Raw genomic sequence first — 20,650 nt, forward strand, 5'->3', positions numbered from 1 at the left:
TAAGATGACAAGGTGAGCCAGATTATCTCAAAGGTTGTCAACTCAGAAATTACATGATGTATTCAGATATTGATTAGATATATCATTTTTCCCCCTAGCTTTTTTGAGATACATTGGACACATAACATTGTATAATTTAAGGTGTACAGTATCTTGATTTGATGCATTGTGTGTTGCAAAATAATTACAATTATAGTATTAGCTACCACCTACATTTTATCACAGTTAGCATTTCTTTTTCCTGGTGAGGACATTTAAGATCTACCTCTTAGCAGCACTCAATTATATGACCCAGTATTACTAGCTATAATATTGGTCCCTGCTATGCTAATATTAGCTCTCCAAACTTGTTAATGTTATAACTGGAAATTTGTACCCTTTGTCCAATAACTCCCCCATGTACCTACCCCCAACCCCTGGTAACCACTGTTCCTCTGAGTTTGGCATTCTTAGATTTTTCTATCTACCACATATATGTGATATCATATAGTATTTGTCTTTCTCTGTATGATTTATTTTACTTGGGGGTGAATCTTTAGGGTCCATCCATTTTATTGTAAATGGCAGGACTACCTTTTTTTCTCATGTTTGAATAACTTCCCCTTGTGTTAACCCCCCACCCCCCGCCACACACACACACACACACACACACACACACACACACCTGTGTCCGTTTATCTGTTGACAGACACTTTGGTTGTTTCCATATTTTGGCTATTGTATGCAATGCAGCCAAGAATGTGGGAATACAGATATCCCTATGAGGTTCTGATTTTACTTCCTTTGGTTATAGACCCAGAAGTATGGTGGCTGGATTATATGGCAGTTCTACTTCTAAGGAATTTCATTTTTGAGGAACCTCCATACTGTTTTCCATAGTGGCTGCACCAATTTATAGTCCAGCCAACAGTGCATAAAGGTTCTCTTTTTTCCACAGCCTTGCCAACATTTGTTATCTCTCATCTTTTTGATGACAGCCATCCTAACAGGTGTGAGGTGATACCTTGTGGTTTTGATTTGCATTTCCCTGATGATTAGTGATGTTGAGCATCTTTTCATGTACCAGTTGGCCATCTGTATGTCTTTGGGAAAATGTTTGTTTAGATCCTCTGTCCATTTTTTAAATTAGATTGTTTGGGATTTGCTATTGAGTTGTATGAGTCCTTTATATATTTTGAATATTAACCCTTATCAGGTATGTGACTTGCACATAATGTCTCCCATTCCATAGGTTGCATTTTAATTTTATTGCACAGAAGCTTTTTAGTTTGATTAGGCCCCACTTATTACAGACACTTGGACTACTCAAGTTAATATAGTTATTTTGATCTAAGAAAATGAGCAAATCTAGGAAACCTTTTTCAATGATCTAGTATTTTTGTTCCTAAAGTTCTTTCCGTTCCCACGAGGTCCCTCCTGGTAGTACTGGTGTGAGGGAAAGGATGGCTGTGGGAGTCTCCTCGTGTCAGTTCCAGAATACATCAGTCAGGCACCATATGGACACGGAAGGATCCCTGTTTCTCCAGCTCTATCTGGTCTTGAAACAGAGTCCAGGCAATATTTTATTTAGTCAACAAAAGGATGAAACCAGCTCATGACAAGATGAGTCTGGTGTGGACTTTGTCAGGTTTATTCACAAACTGCCTCTTTTTCTCATGTATTATACCAACCATGTCACTGGGTTTTCCCTAAAACAAAGATTTCCAGGAATCCAACCACAAACGAATAGGATGGAAGTAGAGTACGTGAAATGGATGGATTAGTTGCCTGATCCACACTGACTTCTTTCATCCTCCTCAGACTTTATGTCCTAGAAGCTGAACAGTCACCTTCCTTACCTTTGCTTGGCCTGGAAATGGCACCTGGCACAGCAGCCCAGGCTCCTGGGCCGGTGGTGTGTGTGTGTGTGTGTGTGTGTGTGTGTGTGTGTGTGTGGGTGTGTGGGTGACTTGTCCTCTGTAGGCAGAGTAGAGGAGAAGGCAGCCTTTCCCCTGGATTAGTCATTTGTACTAGATCACACAGTCTAGTGTCTACGGTTGGAGTCACTGTAAGACTCGGGAGAGTTATAAATAACATCTCAGCAGCAGACTTGGACTCTTCTTTTTGAAATAACAGTGCATTAGAATTACTTAAAACTAAGAATTCATGCGAATATAAATTCTTAAGGGGTGAGGAATCTTACAGTTAAAGACATTTGTTTGAAACTGTTTTGGTTTTTTCCCCCCCATCAGACATGGACTCAAATATCTTTTTAGATCTCCTAGGACAAGGGGAGGTAGGACAAGGGTGGGCTTCAGTGCTCTGGTTCTGGTTTGGGAAAAGAAACATCCAACTATTGTTTTGGAGGAAGCCCCTTATTGTATATACATTTCTTATCCTCCCAGTTCCCAGGGGATCTGGGCACAAGTAGAAAGTGTCCTTGTCTAAGGACACACCAGGACAGAGGAGGGTTCGTCTCCTCCCAGGATGCCCTGCCTGTTGGTTCAGCGATATTTACCCACCAGGCACTGGTGCAGATTGTGAATTCCACAGAGAAGATATGGATGTTCCTGTCCCTTTCTCATGAAACTGACAATATGCAGGACATATTCTCAGGCTAGAGAATGAGTTTCTTTTCTCTCCTCCACATTTTACCAGTCTTCAAAGGTAGAAGAACAAAAAATTTTTAATATTGCAGGCATCTCTTACTCATTTTCTCCATGCTATAGGATGATAAAGGGAACCCGTAAGGAGTGGTGTTGGTAGACCTATTGTTGGCAGTCAGAAATATAACGGGCTTTAGCAAGAACCTCCATTAATTTAAAATGGAGTCCAGAGTTGATACTTGTAGGTTTTCTTGCTGTTGATATAGATCTTAAGTTGTATTGAGTGACACTGATGTCACTAATACTGTTGGGGAATTCTTAGGGGAAGGTTCACACCAAGTTACGGGAGCTCAGCCTGCTGTCCAGTTTGTGTCCTATCTGCTACCAATTTTCAGGGCTGATACACAGTTCCTTTTCTCACTCTTCAATGTTTACTGAAACAAGAGTCATATGTTGAACAAATGAAAACATCAGTAACAAAAGTGGGCCGATAGAGTATACTGTGGAACATCAAAAATACCCTTAGAATCATGGTCTTAAAAGAAGCTGAAGCCTCTATTCACGGGCTGGTTCTGGACTGAGGTGCTAGAATGCCCTCTGGTGGTTAAACAAAATATGCACACAGTCACTTTGCTCATTTGGTCAACTTCCCTTCAAGAGCATGTTTGAGTCTCAGCAAGTGGGTTTCTGTCCCCAGTATCTTGTGTCAATTTTTGTTTGCAGGAGATCTCTGAAACTTAGAAACCAAACATGAGCTCATGCAGGCATGCTGGCTGTCAGATGCTTCTGTCTTAAAAGGGCACTTAGACTTATTCTCAGGTGATCTTAATAAGGTCGATTCGGGTCTGCCTGGAAGGGACAGGCAGGTAGAGGCAAGGAGACGTGGATTTGGTAATGGCACCTTCTTGTTCATTAGCTTTTGTTGTTGTTTAATTGAGGACTACATAGAAAATCCTTTTTAGTTTTCAATCCTTATCTGCAGAAACATATTCAAGCCTTTAGACTACTCCTCTCGCTGAATAGCAGACTCTAGAGAACATAATTGAAATTCTGGTTGGAGTTCCTATAGGGGCTCAGAGTCACCCTTAGAAGCACTGGGCCTCTGCTGGTCTAGGAATATAAGATGTAAGATGTTAAATGGAACACATCTTGAAAGCTACCTCTTGTTTTAATTTTAGTGCATTTTTCTTTTGATATTATCTCTTCCACCCTAATAATGAATTAGAAAGGAAAGCCTGGTTAATTGAGGATTACATTTAGTAGAGGTTTTCAGTTGAAAGTTTCACCTGAGGTTTCTGAGATCTTGAGGTTGAACATAGAGTGTTTGTTAGGACCATTTTCAGCTTGGGGTCCTATAAGTAGGGATTCTTAACCAGGAACCCACTGACCTCTTGAGGGCCCGTGGACGGGTTTCAGGGGCCCCACGGACCTCTGGGAGTTTCAGGCAGTAGCTGTGTCCCCTCCTGTGCCCAGCTGGCAGACGTGAATGGCATCATTGAGGAGGAGTTCACCATGGCCCGTCTGTACATCAGCAAGATGAAGTCAGAGGTCAAGTCCCTGGTGAACCGCAGCAAGCAGCTCGAGAGTGCCCAGATGGACTCCAACAGGAAGATGAATGCCAGTGAGCGGGAGCTGGCCGCCTGCCAGCTGCTCATCTCCCAGGTAGGCCATGCCTCCCTTCTCCCCTTTACACCTCTTCCCTTCACACCGTGCTCTGAAACCGCTTCCTCCTGCTCCAGTTGGGCTGATGGTGCGTGAGGGGGATTTGGATGAGCTTTGCGTTGTGTAGTAGTTGTCCGTGGCCTCCCCAGGCAGTGGCTGTCCAGGCTTATTTAACCCCAGGCAAGATTTTGTTGTGAGTTACTCAAATTACCTCCAGTCCCTTTTTAAAGGATGTGCCTATATATCTCTAGCTAGCTCTCTGTGGATAATAAATAGGCAGGTAGGTTGGTAGATAGATAGATGTATAATAAATGGGTGAGATTGGGATCTAAATCTCCTGTCAGTTAAGGCAGTATTCCTTCATCGTTTACTCTCTATCACAGAACCAATGTAATGGGTGAAAACAGACACTACAGCTACCACCCCTGTTTGTTAGTGGCATTTTATTCAGTGTTGACAGTGGGCCAAACGCTGTGCTAAGCAATTTATATGCCTGTCCCATTTGCTCTTTAAAAAAAAATCAAGGGTTTTATTTTTGTTTCTGTTTTTCCGATGAGGAAACTGAGACTTAAAAATGATTAAACGTGGTGTCCAAAGTCATGGCGGCCGTGAAAGGCAGAGCCGGGACTCCCCGCAATGTGAACCCAAAGCCGGGAAGGGGCCTCCAGGCCCCGGCACATTCCGCTCCGCAGGGAGCGGGGCTGCTCTGTTCCCACTGGAGTGGCGTTTTCATTTCGGCAAGGCGGTCTCCGAAAACGGCCTGGTTTCTGGCCTACCGCTGCCACCGGGGCTTGGTGTGGGGATTCTGTGGCCGCTGGAATGGTCTGGTGTGTGCTGCCCCTGCCTGATGCCAGGCATCAAGTCTGCAGGAGTGGTTTGGGGAAAACAGATGCACATCAGCATGAGTGATGCCTCCGATGACCCTGAGAGACAGACAGACAGACACATTCCTTGTCCTGCTGTGCTTTTTAATGTGATAATAACACGTCATCATAGAACCATCTCCAGCCTCCTTGTTTGCCACACCATCGTCTAACAGACGCAATTAAAACATCAAGGTTCCATTTTACAACCCACATAATGAGCAGCAAGGCATTGAGAAGATTATTCCATGCTAGTGTGTGATGGTGAAAGTTATCTATCTTGTTGAAAAAAAGTATGATTTGGTCAGTCCTTATGGAAAGCACTTGGGGAATATAAAGCCATGAAAAATGTAAGTGTACTTTGGTCCAATAATCTCATGTATGGTATTTTTCATTGGTAATAAAAAATGGAAAATTTACGTTTTATATAGCATTATCATTTTGTGATTAAAACTATTAAGGCCTTATATGAAAGTTGTTGAATGCACTATTTCTTAAGGTAAAATACCCAAATATTTATTGATAGACTAATTACTTAACGTTATATGGGAGAATGTTATGTAGCTCTCACCAAAAAATTATTAAGTCTAGCCATTTGAAAAGTATAATTACATAAAGGTAGTGAAAATAAAAATGCTGGTTAGTTCTTGTGTTGTGCTTTGCAACTTTGTAAAATATGTGTTCATATAGATAAAACCAGGAATATAAGGCGGAAACGGTTGATAAGTTAGAGTGGTTTATGGGTGGAATTTATCTGGACTTGCTTTACTGTTTACTTTTTATAATTTTTAAGCATTAGGACACAGTGTCTCCCCGCCCTTGCGCTCCCCCCCCCCCCCCCCCCCCCCAGTATGCTTCCCAGGTCCCCTGTGACACTGATGGCATGTGCTTTGGGGAGCCCTGAGCCTGTTATGAGAGGTCAAAACCAGAGTCCAAATAGAGGCCCCGCAGCCTGCAGCCCGCTGCTTCTCTTCCCACCTGGAGGTGCCAGCCTCTACGTCTGAGTCCCTCCTGCACTCTGTGCATAGGGGGAGCTCTGTCACTGCATCTGTGATCCATTTAAATAAATGCTGCGAGTAGCAGCACCGGTCCGTGGCTTTTGGAGGAGAGTGGATCTACTTCCCCGATAGAAGGGGATGTGGCCCAGGTGGGCATGCTCCCTTAGCCCGTGACCTCTGCTCACTGGAATGGGGCACAGCAACTCAGGGCCTAAGGGGTGTGCTGTAAAGTTTGGAGCCCACGACCAGGGTCCAGGTACCCAGGTCTTAGAGAATACCGGCTTTGGGAATATGAGAAGGGAGTCAAGAATATTAGGGCCTGGCTGGTGTGGCTCAATGATTGAGCATCGACCCATGAACCAGGAGGCCATGGTTCGATTCCCAGTCAGGGCACATGCCTGGATTGTAAGCTCCATTCTCAGTAGGGGATGTGCAGGAGGCAGCCAATCAATGATTATCTCTTATCATTGATGTTTCTCTCACTCTCTCCCTCTCCCTTCCTCTCTCTGAAATTAATAAAAACATATTGAAAAAGGGATATTAGGATGTTTGGGGTTAAAGAATCCCTGTGTCAGGCAGGATTTTCTTCATTAGCAATAGTTTTCCATTAGGTGCTGTTTTGTACTCTGCTACAATTTACACAGAGCTGAAGATTCCATCATTATTTCCTGGGTTTCAAATGTAAGAGAAACCTTGGTTGTCTGGTTGTCGACATGATCCAGGGAATCTGACAAGATATTGCCAGCTAAAATGCTGTTATCTTCCTTGTTTACACTCATCCTCTTCATCAAAAGCTATACTTATAAATTCACTGTTCCAACTGAGTCCTTCCCCCAGCGGTCATTTTGTTAGATCTGAGCTCAGTCTCCTGGGTCTTCCTGCCTAAATGGGATCCCTATAGACCTGGGGGTGTGGGGTGGGTTGGGGGGAGTCTGCCCATTTCCATATGCCTAGAAGTGACAATGAACTCCCATTCATGCATTCATCCCACTAATAGTTACTAAGCATGTACTCTGCCCTCATGAGCTAACAAGAAAGAAAGTGGATAAGTCATGTAGAAATTCAGGGCCATAAGAAAATGATGGGGTCTGCCTGATAAGGTCCATGTCTGGGAGGGATTGGGGAGAGCTTACCAGGGAGGAAAATGTAAAATGTAAAGTCCATGAGACAGGAATTGGTGAATCTGAGAGACAGAAAAAGAAAAGACATAATATTTGATTTGTAGAGATGTAATCCACAGGCGTGGGTTCAAAGAATGAAGCCCTTAGCCCCAGACCCTTCCCCACCCCTTTCTCTCCAGCGTTCTATTCTCTGCGAGGAGAAAACCAGCCTGGGCGTTGGTGTCTCACCACTGTGGATGGTGAGGAGGGGCGTGGCCGTGAAGGGTGTCTGTGGGAAGCGGAGAAGCACAGGGAAAAACAGAGGACCCTGCCAGTTTTTCCATGGCATTTTCCCTTTGGACACTCCCAGGCAAGTGGGGCGACCACTTCTAGTCGTTCATTCTTTTTATCTATTTGCTGTTTCAAGCACGAGGCCAAGATCAAATCCCTGACGGACTACATGCAGAACATGGAACAGAAGAGGAGGCAGCTGGAAGAGTCCCAAGACTCGCTCAATGAGGAGCTGGCCAAGCTCCGAGCCCAAGGTAAACGAGTGACCACTTTGCAGGTGTCAAACTCTCAGCCTAAGCAGGCACTGTCTGCATTGCTGAACCCAGGATGTCCACTTTTGCTCAATTAAAGCATTTCCAGATCTACTGATGACAGTGGCATCATGGGGGAGGGGGGCATAATCTAGAACACTGCCTTCACACACTATCTGCTCCACTGCCCACTTTCCCTGAGCCCACCCTGCCGCCCACGTCAGAATCCCCTCTTCCCTACTCCTGCTTCAGTCTATCAAAGGCCTGTCCGTTCCACCTGCTCATCTCCGTCTTCACTGTCACCGCCTTAACCTAAGAATTGCGATGAGGTCTATTTACCGAGGGTCCTGCCCCATTCTGCTCCAGGCCAGCCACAGGCTGCAACCCCAGGGACTGCTCTAAAGTCAAATCTGTCTTGTGCCCAACCCCAGGCTCTGACATTGTTGCTCTTGAGGTCAAGTGTGAACTTCCGCCAGTGGCTCGCTGTGCCCTCCGTCCTGGGACAGCCCCTCCCTTTGTCAGGCAGCCCCCGCGCGCCCCCCCCCCCCCCCCCCCGTCCCCCGCTGCCTTCGCTGAGGGAAGTACCAACGCAGAGGAAGCCTCCAGTAATCTGAGTAAACAGAAGGAAGTCGAGAGGAGGCTGACTAGACGTGCAGAGACCAGACAGACTTAAAATATACGCACTGAGATGAAACCGGAGCACCCGTATTATGGGTCGCAATGAAAATTGTTAGAGGCCTTTTGGAAACCATTTTGAAAAACATATTAATAATCATAGCATTTTTCTTACTTTGGGTTCTTAAATCTCAAATACTCATTACAAACTTACTTGTATTAGTAAAAAAAAGGAAGTCACCTAAATGTCCAACATTAACTGTGGTATCTTGTTCAGCAGAACATTATTTTCATATTGGAGATGAAGTAGGCCAAGGCTACTCAATGCCTACAATGTAACCTTAGATTAAAAATCATAAAGTGTATCTTATTTTTACTGTGGTTATAACATTTAGAAATCAATGGATGCTTGTGTTTCAAGGCCTGCACACTAATATTTGAAATGAAAATGGCTTTGATTGCAAAAAAGGATTGGTGATAAAACTATCCTTTTTAAATTTCCTTTATTATTATGTAGTTGTTTGTTCAGTAGGTACATTTTGTTTCAAAAGCCGAGGCAGATTTTAAAAAGAAAGAGAATATACCCACCCCCTCAGTGACCTTGTCATATTTTCTTTATGTGATAACGGAGGAACGTTAGGAATAGAGTGCTCCACCCGAGAGCTGGCACTGAAGAGAACGTTTCCCTCCCACAAAGGGCTTCTGCGGTGGAAAGGGCTGCCCGAGTGCAAATAAAATAGAAGCAAGAGAACCTGAAATGAGGGAAACAGACCAGAGAGGCAGCTTGATGGCTTGAGTGCTGCTGTCTTAAATCACTTGCCCCCCGACCCAACTCCGGCTGCCCATTGCACCCTGTGCTCAGGGGCCACTGACCCAGGGAGGCTGGGCCTGCCCCCCCCCCTCCCCCCCCCCCCCCCCACACACACACAGCAGCCCTTCCCACACAGGGGGCCTTCCTATTGAATTTGGAGAGTATTTTATATTTCTCATTTCTTTGTTCTTATCCTTAGATTGTTTTCTACCCCAGAACCTTAGCGAGTAGGCAGCGTGCCCGTGGGAGGAAAATTGGATCTGGGCAGCGGCATTGGTATAGATGCCGTTCAGCTTGGCAGAGTGCCATGTGATCGACACAGCCTGTTTATAACCACGGAGCACGTGTTTGCCTGGGGGGGGAGTCACTCACGAGGCCAGGTGGGGGCCAGTGCTCAGAGGCCCGCTCCAAATGAGCACTTGGCCCTGTACGACCCGCCTCCCCACCCAGGACAGAGGCAATGTCCCAAGGCCTTGCTTCGGCCAGAAGTCCTACCCTGACAGGCGTTCCTCTGTGCCGGGCTTATCATTAGTGATATACCTGATGTCCCTACCATTGCTGTTCTTCTGGTTTTGTTTTTTAATTTTTGTAATGGGGGGTGAGACCTTCCAGTTAAGTCTGAAACCGTCATTTAAAAATTAAAACAGAAAAAATGCACGAAGTCAGCTTCCAGGACAAGGAGAAGGAACATCTGACGCGGCTGCAGGATGCTGAGGAGATGAAGGTGAGCATGCGCCTGGGCTGGGCCGTCTTGTCCTAGGGAACCTGTCTCCTTCAGAGATGCCATGGGGGGGGGGGGGTGGCGGGGAGTCCAGCAACCCTGAGATGTCTGTAGGTAGTTAGGTTGTATCCATACATTATTCTCTCCCATTCCGGATGAAGGAGGACAGAGTGGCGGCTGCCTGGGCCACGGCGCCAGGTTAACCCCTGAAGAAAAATGCTTGTCCTTCCTTAGAACAGAAGAACACCCCCCCCCCCCCCCACACACACACACCTTTTTAAAGAAACACCCCGAATTTGAATTTCCATCTTAAACATAGTGATCTTTATTTTTGGTCACATTTTAAACAGTAAAGAAACATGCAGGAAATATGATTGGCAAATAAGGTTATTAAGTGACTAAGATGAGATATGAGAACATATATAATTTTGGTTAGTTTTAGGCAATCCATGAGCCCCACTGGGATAAGCCCATAGTGAAAGCAATGGTCCAAGGCAGGACCCTGCTCCACAAACAGCACGCCCTGCTCACCAACCGCCCCTCCTGATTCTACATCGCTTTGCGGGAAAGGTCTCCTTTGAGCATCACCATTAACCGGTGCAGCGGGTGAGGAGGTGTAGCTCACACAGGGGTCATCCGGGCAGTAGGAGGTCTGTGCCCTCTGACTGACCTGGCTGGAGACGTCATGTAGCTCGGGGGAGCTGGACTAAGATCCACTCGGTTTTGTAACAGATCCTTGGGTTTTGTTGTCTCAGTAAAGCACGGCGGGTTCTGGGGCCCAGCTTTGAGGTCTGACGGCAAGGGGCCGGGGGAGGGGCGGAAGGATCCGGGACTTGTCTCGGTGCGGGCTGAGAGCCAGCCTGGATGACACACTCTCGGCCCGGCTTGCAGAAGGCACTGGAGCAGCAGATGGAGAGCCACCGGGAGGCTCACCAGAAGCAGCTGTCCAGACTTCGCGATGAAATTGAGGAGAAGCAGAAAATCATTGATGAGATTCGGGAGTGAGTTGGCACGGGGCTCGGGGACCTGGGGTGGGCCTGGTGCGTGGGCCAGCCTGGAAGGACGTGGCTGTCAGCCAGATCCTCTGCTCTCCTGACCTGCGGGCTCTGTGCCTGCTCTGGGCCACAGCGGCTAGACGTGCGGCTCCCCAGGTCTGCTCCCCCATCTGGAGCTGAGCCTCAGGGGGTGCTGGTGGGGCAGGTGGCAGGCAAATCCCCCCCGGAACAGGGTCATATTGGTGACTCATGCAGGCAAACACATGTCCCAGTAGGTGGGGAATCTATGAAAGTACAAAAACAACAACAACAAAAAAAAACCCCAAACTCTAAATTGGTCTCAGGAGTTAAGTTAAAAAATACTCCAGGCCCTGGACAGTGGCTCATGTGGTTGGAGCACCGTCCTGTGTACTGGTTGCCGGTTTGATTCCTGATCAGGACACGTACCTGGGATTCAGGTTTGATCCCCAGTCGGGGCACGTATGGAAGGCAACCAATCGATGTTCTCTCTCACATTGATGTTTCTCTCTTTCTCCCACCCGTCTCCTCTCTCTCTCGAATCAATAACCATATCCTTGGGTGAGGATTAAAAAACACTCCAGCGAAGAGAGCTTGGCTGCCTCCTCATCCAGCACCCGCAGGCACACAGCACAACTCCAAGGCCCCCAACTGCACACGCACACCTCTCGGCCCTGGTGCCGGTGTCTGAGCTGTGGTTCCCTGGCACCCACCAGGATGGCATCCTGGCAGCTTGTCTTGGTGACGCCTCTCACGGCCATTCTCCTGTGACGGCCAGCCATTGAGGAGCCCTGCTCCCTCCTGTCCTCTCCCTCCTCTCTTACCGTCCACCTCACCACACAGGTCGCCATGTTCGTGGGGCCTTCAGGATCCTCTCCTGGGGGTTCTTAACGTTTTTTGCACAGTGAGCTCCTTGCTAATTTTTGAACTCTATAGGTTAATGTTTTTAAATGCCCCCAATAAAAAGCAAAGAAAACCAACTTTGTTGAAATACAGTCCCCTCCACTGCCGGCTCCCTGCCCCCGAGTGTAGACAGAGGTTCCGTCCCCTCCCGTTTCTGTAAATGAAGAGCCGTGTCTGTGTGGAAAGCTCAGGGAAATGATGAACTCAGGGTCATGCTGTTAAGTAGGAATCAACCTGGAGTTAGAGTTTAATTCTCCAGACCACTGATCCAGATCTCCTCTGTGTGCCCGAGGTGCTCACACACACATTTTGCATTTGAAGAGAGGAGAGAGGCAGCCCGAGCAAGTGTCAGGGATGTGATGGGCTGCACACCTCCACCTGAGGAGAGGTCTAATGGGCTGCACACCTGGGAGAGCAGGTAGCAGGACTGCGCTGGGCCACGGCCAGGCCAGCATGCATGCGGTGCTTCTCCAGGCGCCTCATGTTCATCATCCTGGCTACTCACCCTCACACTGCTCAGCGAAGAGAAAGAGGAAAGCGAGAAAGAAGAGGGAGGGTTGGAGACGGAGTTAGCAGGTGGGAACGTTTCCTGGGCCTGCTCCTCCCGGAGGGGCCTCTGGGTCTTCCTCAGAGGGCGTAGGACCTGCCCGGTGCAGACTGAGGGCCACATGGAAGGGTTTGCCAGTGCCGGCTGCTGTCAGTGTCGGCCAGATGCCCCAACAGAGGGCGAGTTTCTTTTTTGCAGAGATCCAAGACTCGATTTGTTTCCTCCCTCTGTCCCCCTCCAAGAGGACCTCTCACAGTGGAACTGTCACAGTGTGAGCCAGGAATTTGGATTTAGAAGATGTTTTCAGAACATGGGACCAGAGAGGAAGAAAAAGTTGAAATGGCCAAATAAAGTCCCTGAGTGGTGCACGCTGTCTGTAGAATTCTGACAGGCGCTCTGTCTCTGTTTCAAAATATCGGCCCTTTCCCCATCTCATTATTTTCCCCTTGAAGCTCTCGCCCAAGCCAACTATAAATATATCCTCAAAGCCGAGTGTTTCCTGCCTCAGGCGCTCCCAGAAATTCGTTTTCACTTGGGCAGGGAGGGAGCTGGGAAATTGTTCTCCGTCCCTCAAAATCCTCCGGAATTGCCGCCGTTATTGCACAGAACTAATGGGGCTGGGACAGAACCACGTTTCAGCTGGAGGACTCGGGGTTTCAGATTGATGGACTACATATTGCTTTTTCCTTCCCATTTCAGTTTGAATCAGAAACTGCAACTGGAACAAGAGAAGCTCAGTTCTGACTATAACAAGCTGAAGATCGAGGACCGGGAGAGGGAGATGAAGCTGGAGAAGCTCCTGTGAGTGCGCCGTACTCCTTTCCTCTGTTTCCTCTCTCCCCAGCACAGCCCTGCGGAGTCTGCTTTTGTGATTCCGATACTCACATATCCGGGCCAGGTCCGGCCAGTTTAGAGCAGACGATGGCTGTGTGTGAGTTGGTTCGTTTTGTTGATTTGTCTGCAGGTGCCAGTGGTGTCTACGGATATCTCTGATGCCCCCTTGGTGGTTCATGCTTCCTTTTCATTTTTGTTTTTTAGGTTGCTCAATGACAAAAGGGAACAAGCCAGGGAGGACCTCAAAGGGCTGGAGGAGACGGTGGTATGTCCACAAGTTTGCCAACTCATTTTCGGCTTAAAGACCAGATTAGTTTATGATTTGTTGACTTAATTTATTCTAGTTTTATCTGTGCAGGCCTTAAGTGTAAATAGGACACTCTCTGGGCTTTGGGGCTGGACCCTCCTCCTGCCCCATCAATGGGCTTCCTGTTTCCACCATCACTGTCCACGGTGACAGGACGCTGAGCCCTGAGCTTTCACACAAGGGCAGTGGCCTGTGCGGGGGGGCGGGGAAGATCTGAGGGGAGCAGTTTGGGGCCAGTGGGGAATGATGGAGGAAAAGCTGTTGCCAAGGAAGCTGACTGATAGTTGCCCAAGCACACAAGTGCACAAGCATAACTTCTAAACGGCTTGAAGGTCTTTAGCTGCTCCCCGCAAACTGCTGAATTCACCGAAGACCAGCAGAGAAATGCCACGGCACTCTGGGTTCAGTGTCACTGCACTTAAGCCCCTGCAGATGCTCTCCCGGCCCCGGCCGTCCCTTCTCATTTCCCTTTGATGTGGTGGCGGTTCTCATGGAAAATACTTTCTGTGATTACAGTTCAGTCAGTAAAGTCCCTGTGGTGGGAGGGAGGGCGTGCCTGGCGGGGCTGCGGGCTTGCTCCTGGGGCAGGACTGGGGAGTCTGCCTGCCTGGGCCCTGCACCTGCCGGGAGGTGGCTAAGCCTGGGACAGGGAGTCATCAGGTCAGACCCGTTGGCTTCCTGCGGAAAGCAATTTGCTTCATCGGAGGAAGCAATTGACTTCAGGTGCTTCTTATTTCAACACAGAATGGCAAAGGCCTATATGAATGTAGAACCTTTATTCCAAGGAACTTAGTGTTTCCATGGCTTTTTAGCTGGTCTCCTTTTTTCTGTGAGCGTGAATGAGCTTCATCCCTTGACATTTTTGTCAAAGTAGGTCAACTTAACAAACAGAAGAATATAAATGAGAGTTTATCTTTCTTCTCCTCCCTTATGGGAAAGTATTTTGCAAGGAACTAATCACAATACATGGAGACGTGAATGGAAGGAAGTATTTTCTGATCTTATCAAAGATCACCAGGTTTGACTCAGGCTCTTGTCTCAGCAATCAAATTCCTAAGGATTCATTTGTAGAAAATAATCCAAAATGCCCCTAAGAAGTTAGTTACACTGAAAATTATAAGAAGAACCAGCACAACGAAAGGAAACAACGAGAGCCTAACGAGGAAATGGCTGTCAAGTACGGGGCATCGATACATTAATCCTGGCTACTGTCTTCGGTGAATTCAGCAGTTTGCGGGGAGCAGCTAAAGACCTTCAAGCCATTTAGAAGTTATGCCTGTGCACTTGTGTGCTTGGGCAACTATCAGTCAGCTTCCTTGGCAACAGCTTTTCCTCCATTGTATTCATCATCATTCCCCACCGCCCCGACCTACTGTGTGCTCAACACTGTTCTAAGTTTTAGAAAGATCATCTCATTTCATCTTGATCACAACAGCTATGAAGTGGCTACTGTTTTGTCCTCACAGTACAAATAAGAAAACTGAGAAACTAAGGCACGGGATCACCTGGTGGAAAGTCTGCCTCATCCATACACTCAGGGATGCAAAGCCAATGGACCGGGGTCAGGGTGGGGGTGGGGTGGGTGCAGAAACACAAAGATGGTCGGTAAGTGTGGGAGGATGTGTGGCTAACTTTTCATTTAACCTTGTTGACATTATATATAATGTGCATGTGAGGAATTAAGAAGGAAAAAGGAATGCATTCCGGTGACGTAGCCCCTAGGAATTTTGGTGAGAAAATTTTTGAATTTTTGTGGTTGAGGGAAAGAAAGGTTCCAGTTAGAACACAGCAAGTGAGCCAGCGTTGCTCTAGTTTTCGGTTCACTGTGCGAGTTCCTGGTGTCTGCACTGTGGGGTGCTGCGGAGATAACGTCAGGACCAGTGGGGTGTGTGTGTGGTGGGCAAGTCAGAGGAGGTGCAGGGACACCGCGGCCCGAGGACCGTGACTGGCAGAGCGGTGGCCTAAAGCCTGTGTGCTGTACATCAGTGCGTCCCCACTCATGTGGCTTCTTCCAACTTCTCTTCTAGTCTCGGGAGCTGCAGACGCTGCATAACCTCCGCAAGCTCTTCGTCCAGGACCTGACTGCCCGGGTTAAAAAGGTGAGTTCTGCTTTGTGTGAACAGGACCCAGAAGAAAAGATGCTGGGAGGGTCCTTTTCAGATGAAATAGCATTGCTTAAACTAGGGCTGCTTATGCTTAAACATTAACCACGTCATGGCAGAGAGTGTTATTAAAAGAAAGTGCTAGAGGCAGAAACCATTCGGGAACGCTTTGCCATCTGATTTTTTCTCCTTGGTAGCAGGAAGTTGTAATCCTTTCCCTGGCCTTCATTTCAAGCGAGCCCCTGTTTATCTGGCTGCGGTGGAAAGCCATGTGCAGGCCGCAGGGACAGCGCAGAGGCCTCGGACTCCTGCTGGGCAGTGCCAGATGCCCGGAGGTGGCAGAGGCCCCTGGGGGCTGGTCAGAGTGTCTAAAGCACCGTAACACCTGGTCGCTCATGTGCTCTTCGCATCAGCCACGTATGTGGTGCTTAGTGCTCTGAGTTGCAGATGTGGAGGTAGGCTCAGAGGTTAAATGCCTCACCCAAGATCGCACAGCTGGGGAGAGCCAGAGCAGAGCTGGAATGCATGTCTGTGCGCCTTCTGAGTCTGAGCTTCAGTCCTCGTGCCACACACACTGATCTCGGAGTTGCCACATGGAGAATCCCAAGAGCAACTGAAAGAGGTTTAAGCAGGGAGAAGAGTGGAAGCAGCAAAGGGGCTGTTCTTTAAGATGTTTAAAAGTGATGGACAAGGGGCCATGGGCCATATCCAGAGGCCTCATAGAATGGAAGGAAGCTATACTTGAGAAAGTGTGTGTGTGTGTGTGTGTGTGTGTGTGCGCGCGCGCGCGCATGCACGTCTCTGTGAAGGAGCCAAGGGAAAGAAGTGAAATACATAGAGAAGAGGAGGTCATTGATAGAGTCCGAATTCTTAGCATAGATGGAAGTGTTAAGGAGAAGGGACACATTCTCCCAGAAGGAAGTCACAGGAAGTAGTAACCGTAGAAGGAGTTGCCCTGACAGCTTTGATCTCAGTCCATGTGGAGGCTCCCTCCTCAGTGTCAGTGCAGGAGGAGGAGCGTGGGGAGGTGAGGAGACGAGGGGAGGCTCAGGCAGCTGCGGGGGGATTTGCCAGGAGGAGGGACAGGACTGCTGAGCAGAGGTGTTAGTGTCAAGATGAGCGTCAGAGCAGGCATTTGCCATGGCTCTGACAGCATGGCTCTAGTGAGTTTGGAAGCTTGGAAATAAAAATAAAGAAAAGGGGGTATAGGGTGATGGGAGATTTCAAGGCCTGAATGGCAGTGGTCAGGCAGGTAGTAGAGCCACAATCATGAGACAAGAAATGGCGATAGGACCTGGGCCAGGTGTGGGAGAGAGGTCAGAGCAGAGGTGATGGAGGGGAGATGAGAGGCCACCACAAGAGCTTAAGAGACTCAGTCTGAGGGAGGAGGTGGTCTGAGGGAGGGTGAAGCTTGAGATCAGACCTCCCTGATTCCATGCTATAAATCTCAAGGAAGAAGCAGAGATTCTCTCAGTGTGGTCATCAGCCAGCAGTGTCAGCATCGCCTGGGAACTTGCTGGATGAGCAAATTCTCAGACCCACCCAAGACTCAGCCCACTGAGCCAGAGGCTGGGCTGGGGCCAGCAATCTGAGTTCCAGCAAATCCTCCTTCAGTTTCGGACTGAGGACACCCAGGTTTGGGATGTGCTCAGAAGAAGAGGATCTGTAACCAGGCGGAGCAAGCATGCTTTTCCGTTTCGTGTTCGCACGTGTGTTTCCTAACCTGTTTGGCTGCTCAGCTTGGCGCTGCCAGCAGGACACTGTTTTTGCCAATCTCAGGTTCTGATCGTTTAAGAGCTTGGATGCAGTAGTGACTAGTTGGAGGGAAATTCATTAAGGAAGTTTATGGAAATGGAAGCTGAATGGACAGCAGAGGCCGCCGAGACCTCCCCCTGGGCACGGACACTTGCTCAGCTGCGATGTTTGAAATCAGCGTTAGGTCTTGGGTTTATGTTTCCACATTGGTTCTTCTGAATGAGTTTTCGGGAGAATGCCATGCGAGACGCTTTGGAAAAGAAAAGCATTTATCTACCTGCAAGGGAGAAGTCTATATCAGAGAGAATTAATCTGTGTCTTTCAAGAGCAGATTTGAAGTTTTTTTCCCAGACCTCTAAAAAATAACACTTTGACACCAACAGAGGAACTGATTTGGGAGGCTGTTGAGTCTAAACTTTTAGAACCTCTGCTGGTTCTCATTTTCAGAACAGCCTTCAGGGACTGGGAGTTCTTAAAGGGAGGTTTAGGAAGCCTGGCCTGCACCACGCTGGGCAGAGGGTGGGCAGTGCCAGGCCAGTCTCACTGACCCTTGGTGTTGATGCAGAGTGTGGAGCTGGACAGCGACGATGGCGGGGGCAGCGCTGCCCAGAAGCAGAAAATCTCCTTCCTGGAGAACAACCTGGAGCAGCTCACGAAGGTCCACAAACAGGTAGGAGAGCTGTGCCCGCTCCTCTGCGGCCCCCTCTCCTGGGGGAGCCCGCTGTGTGGGGCCACACTGCAGCTGAAGAGCCAGAAGGCCGTGAAATCCTCCCGTCCTCCGTGGCTTCCCTTCTGTCTAAGATACTGTATTTCACCGAAACCAATGTGAGGAGCGGAGTTCGAGCTCTCCGGGTGTAGGGAGTGGGATGTTCAGTCCTGTCTTTTCCCGCCACCTGCAGCCCCAGCCTCAGTTCCCCTCGGGCTTCGGTGTCTCCCGAGATGTCCCAGAGCTCCACAGAAGGCACCGCAGGCACCCCCAGCTGGCCCGGGCCGTTGCTTTCACAGGCCAGGAGGCGGGCTGGCCCAAGCAGGGAGCTGGGAGCAGCATTGGCCCCTCTGCCCGGTTGCTGTCGCTTGGGCACCCTCTTCTGGTCCTTGCAACGCCCTGAGTCTGTCTGGAGTCGCCAGAGCAGTGGTGATTTAAGGCTTAGCTGCCTCCTCTCTGTCGAATGCCTGAATGTTCCTGCCATTTTCCCTAAATCCTAAGGACTGAGACATGATGGAAGGGCCACATGGCCGAGGGGATGTCCTTCCTTTTGGACTTGTGACGTCCTCTTCACCAGTACCGATGACGTCACTTTTCCTCAGAGGGAGGAGCGCAGGTGCAGAGTGGCTGGTGTTGCTTAGACAAGTTATTGGCAGAAATACAGGAGTACACACTGTCAGGGAGCAGGGCTCCGACACTCAGCAGTGTTTTCACTATGGACTCGATGGATGGTGACTAAAGCCCGCTGTCTGGCAGCCTCAGCACTGGCGCGGGCCCACACGGTGACTTCTTCTGGCACTTTCTGATTTTCACAACTTTTTTTTATCCACGTGGATTCCCACGTTGGTCCTATTCTGTCCCTTCTTATAGCTGAGAAACCCTGGTGGCCCAATGACTTACACCAGTTACACGGCCAGGGGATGATAGAGCGTGGGCCCAAGGTGAGCCTGTTGCTTCTGAACCGAGTATCTTCAGCGATGAAAGACAGCCAGTCTCCTGCCTCTCTCCTCCCCCCCTCCCCGCCTCCCTCGGGGTGCCTGTGAGCCTCAGGATGTGCTGCAGAGCAGGTCCCAGCCTCACGCTGCTGTGGACGGTGGGTCCTGGTGGAAGGAGGCCTGCGAGGGCCTAACTCACGTCTCCACGGAGCACTGTGCTGTGCATCTCTCAGCTTTCCCATGCTGCTGTGGGAGCACTGCTTTCTCACCAGAGAGAGGAAGCAAACCCTGCCCCGAGCCTGCCTTTCCTGTGGCGGGAACTGGCTTTAACTAGACACGGGTACCTGTGGGTCATGTAGTTAGTAATTCCTGTAGTTAGTAATTCGATCCCTTTGCTCTGCCCGGAGGTTATGGCCATGAGGAGGTTGTAGCCATGAGGAGGTGGTGGCCATGAGGAGGTTATGGTCATGAGGAGGTTATGGCCATGAGGAGGCTGTGGCCATGAGGAGGTTATGGTCATGAGGAGGTGGTGGTCATGAGGAGGTGGTGGCCATGAGGAGGTGGTGGCCATGAGGAGGTTGTGGCCATGAGGAAGTTATGGCCATGAGGAGGTTGTGGCCATGAGGAGGTTATGGCCATGAGGAGGTTGTGGCCATGAGGAGGTTGTGGCCATGAGGAGGTTGTGGCCATGGGAAGGTTATGGCCATGAGGAGGTTATGGCCATGAGGAGGTTGTGGTCATGAGGAGGTTGTGGCCATGAGGAGGTTATGGCCATGAGGAGGTTGTGGCCATGAGGAGGTTATGGTCATGAGGAGGTTATGGCCGTGAGGAGGTGGTGGCCATGAGGAGGTTGTGGCCATGAGGAGGTTATGGCCATGAGGAGGTTGTGGTCATGAGGAGGTTGTGGTCATGAGGAGGTTATGGCCGTGAGGAGGTTGTGGCCGTGAGGAGGTTATGGCCATGAGGAGGTTGTGGCCATGAGGAGGTTATGGTCATGAGGAGGTTATGGCCGTGAGGAGGTGGTGGCCATGAGGAGGTTGTGGCCATGAGGAGGTTATGGCCATGAGGAGGTTGTGGTCATGAGGAGGTTGTGGCCATGAGGAGGTTATGGCCATGAGGAGGTTGTGGCCATGAGGAGGTGGTGGCCATGAGGAGGTTGTGGCCATGAGGAGGTTATGGCCATGAGGAGGTTGTGGCCATGAGGAGGTGGTGGTCATGAGGAGGTGGTGGCCATGAGGAGGTTGTGGTCATGAGGAGGTTGTGGCCATGAGGAGGTTATGGCCATGAGGAGGTTGTGGCCATGAGGAGGTGGTGGCCATGAGGAGGTTGTGGCCATGAGGAGGTTGTGGCCATGAGGAGGTTATGGCCATGAGGAGGTTATGGTCATGAGGAGGTTGTGGTCATGAGGAGGTTGTGGCCATGAGGAGGTTATGGCCATGAGGAGGTTGTGGTCATGAGGAGGTTGTGGCCATGAGGAGGTTATGGCCATGAGGAGGTTGTGGCCATGAGGAGGTGGTGGCCATGAGGAGGTTGTGGCCATGAGGAGGTTGTGGCCATGAGGAGGTTATGGCCGTGAGGAGGTTGTGGTCATGAGGAGGTTGTGGTCATGAGGAGGTTGTGGCCATGAGGAGGTTATGGTCATGAGGAGGTA

At 49.2% G+C, this 20,650-nt stretch overlaps 1 protein-coding gene across 2 annotated transcripts in view; it reads left to right on the forward strand.

Annotated features, from left to right (window-relative positions):
* KIF5C (kinesin family member 5C) overlaps nt 1-20,650 on the forward strand; it is a 151,383-nt gene that overhangs the window by 113,486 nt on the left and 17,247 nt on the right. For both annotated transcript variants that reach the window (XM_084893034.1, XM_084893035.1), the window contains 8 exons: nt 4,059-4,247; nt 7,636-7,753; nt 9,824-9,900; nt 10,789-10,898; nt 13,060-13,161; nt 13,399-13,459; nt 15,529-15,600; nt 17,924-18,028. In XM_084893034.1, coding sequence (XP_084749160.1) covers nt 4,059-4,247; nt 7,636-7,753; nt 9,824-9,900; nt 10,789-10,898; nt 13,060-13,161; nt 13,399-13,459; nt 15,529-15,600; nt 17,924-18,028 — 834 coding nt within the window. The remainder of the gene's footprint in view (nt 1-4,058; nt 4,248-7,635; nt 7,754-9,823; nt 9,901-10,788; nt 10,899-13,059; nt 13,162-13,398; nt 13,460-15,528; nt 15,601-17,923; nt 18,029-20,650) is intronic.

This window comes from Pipistrellus hanaki (genome assembly GCF_964339955.1).
Source record: "Pipistrellus hanaki genome assembly, chromosome: 8".
In the NCBI taxonomy this organism is placed as follows: Eukaryota; Metazoa; Chordata; class Mammalia; order Chiroptera; family Vespertilionidae; genus Pipistrellus; species Pipistrellus hanaki.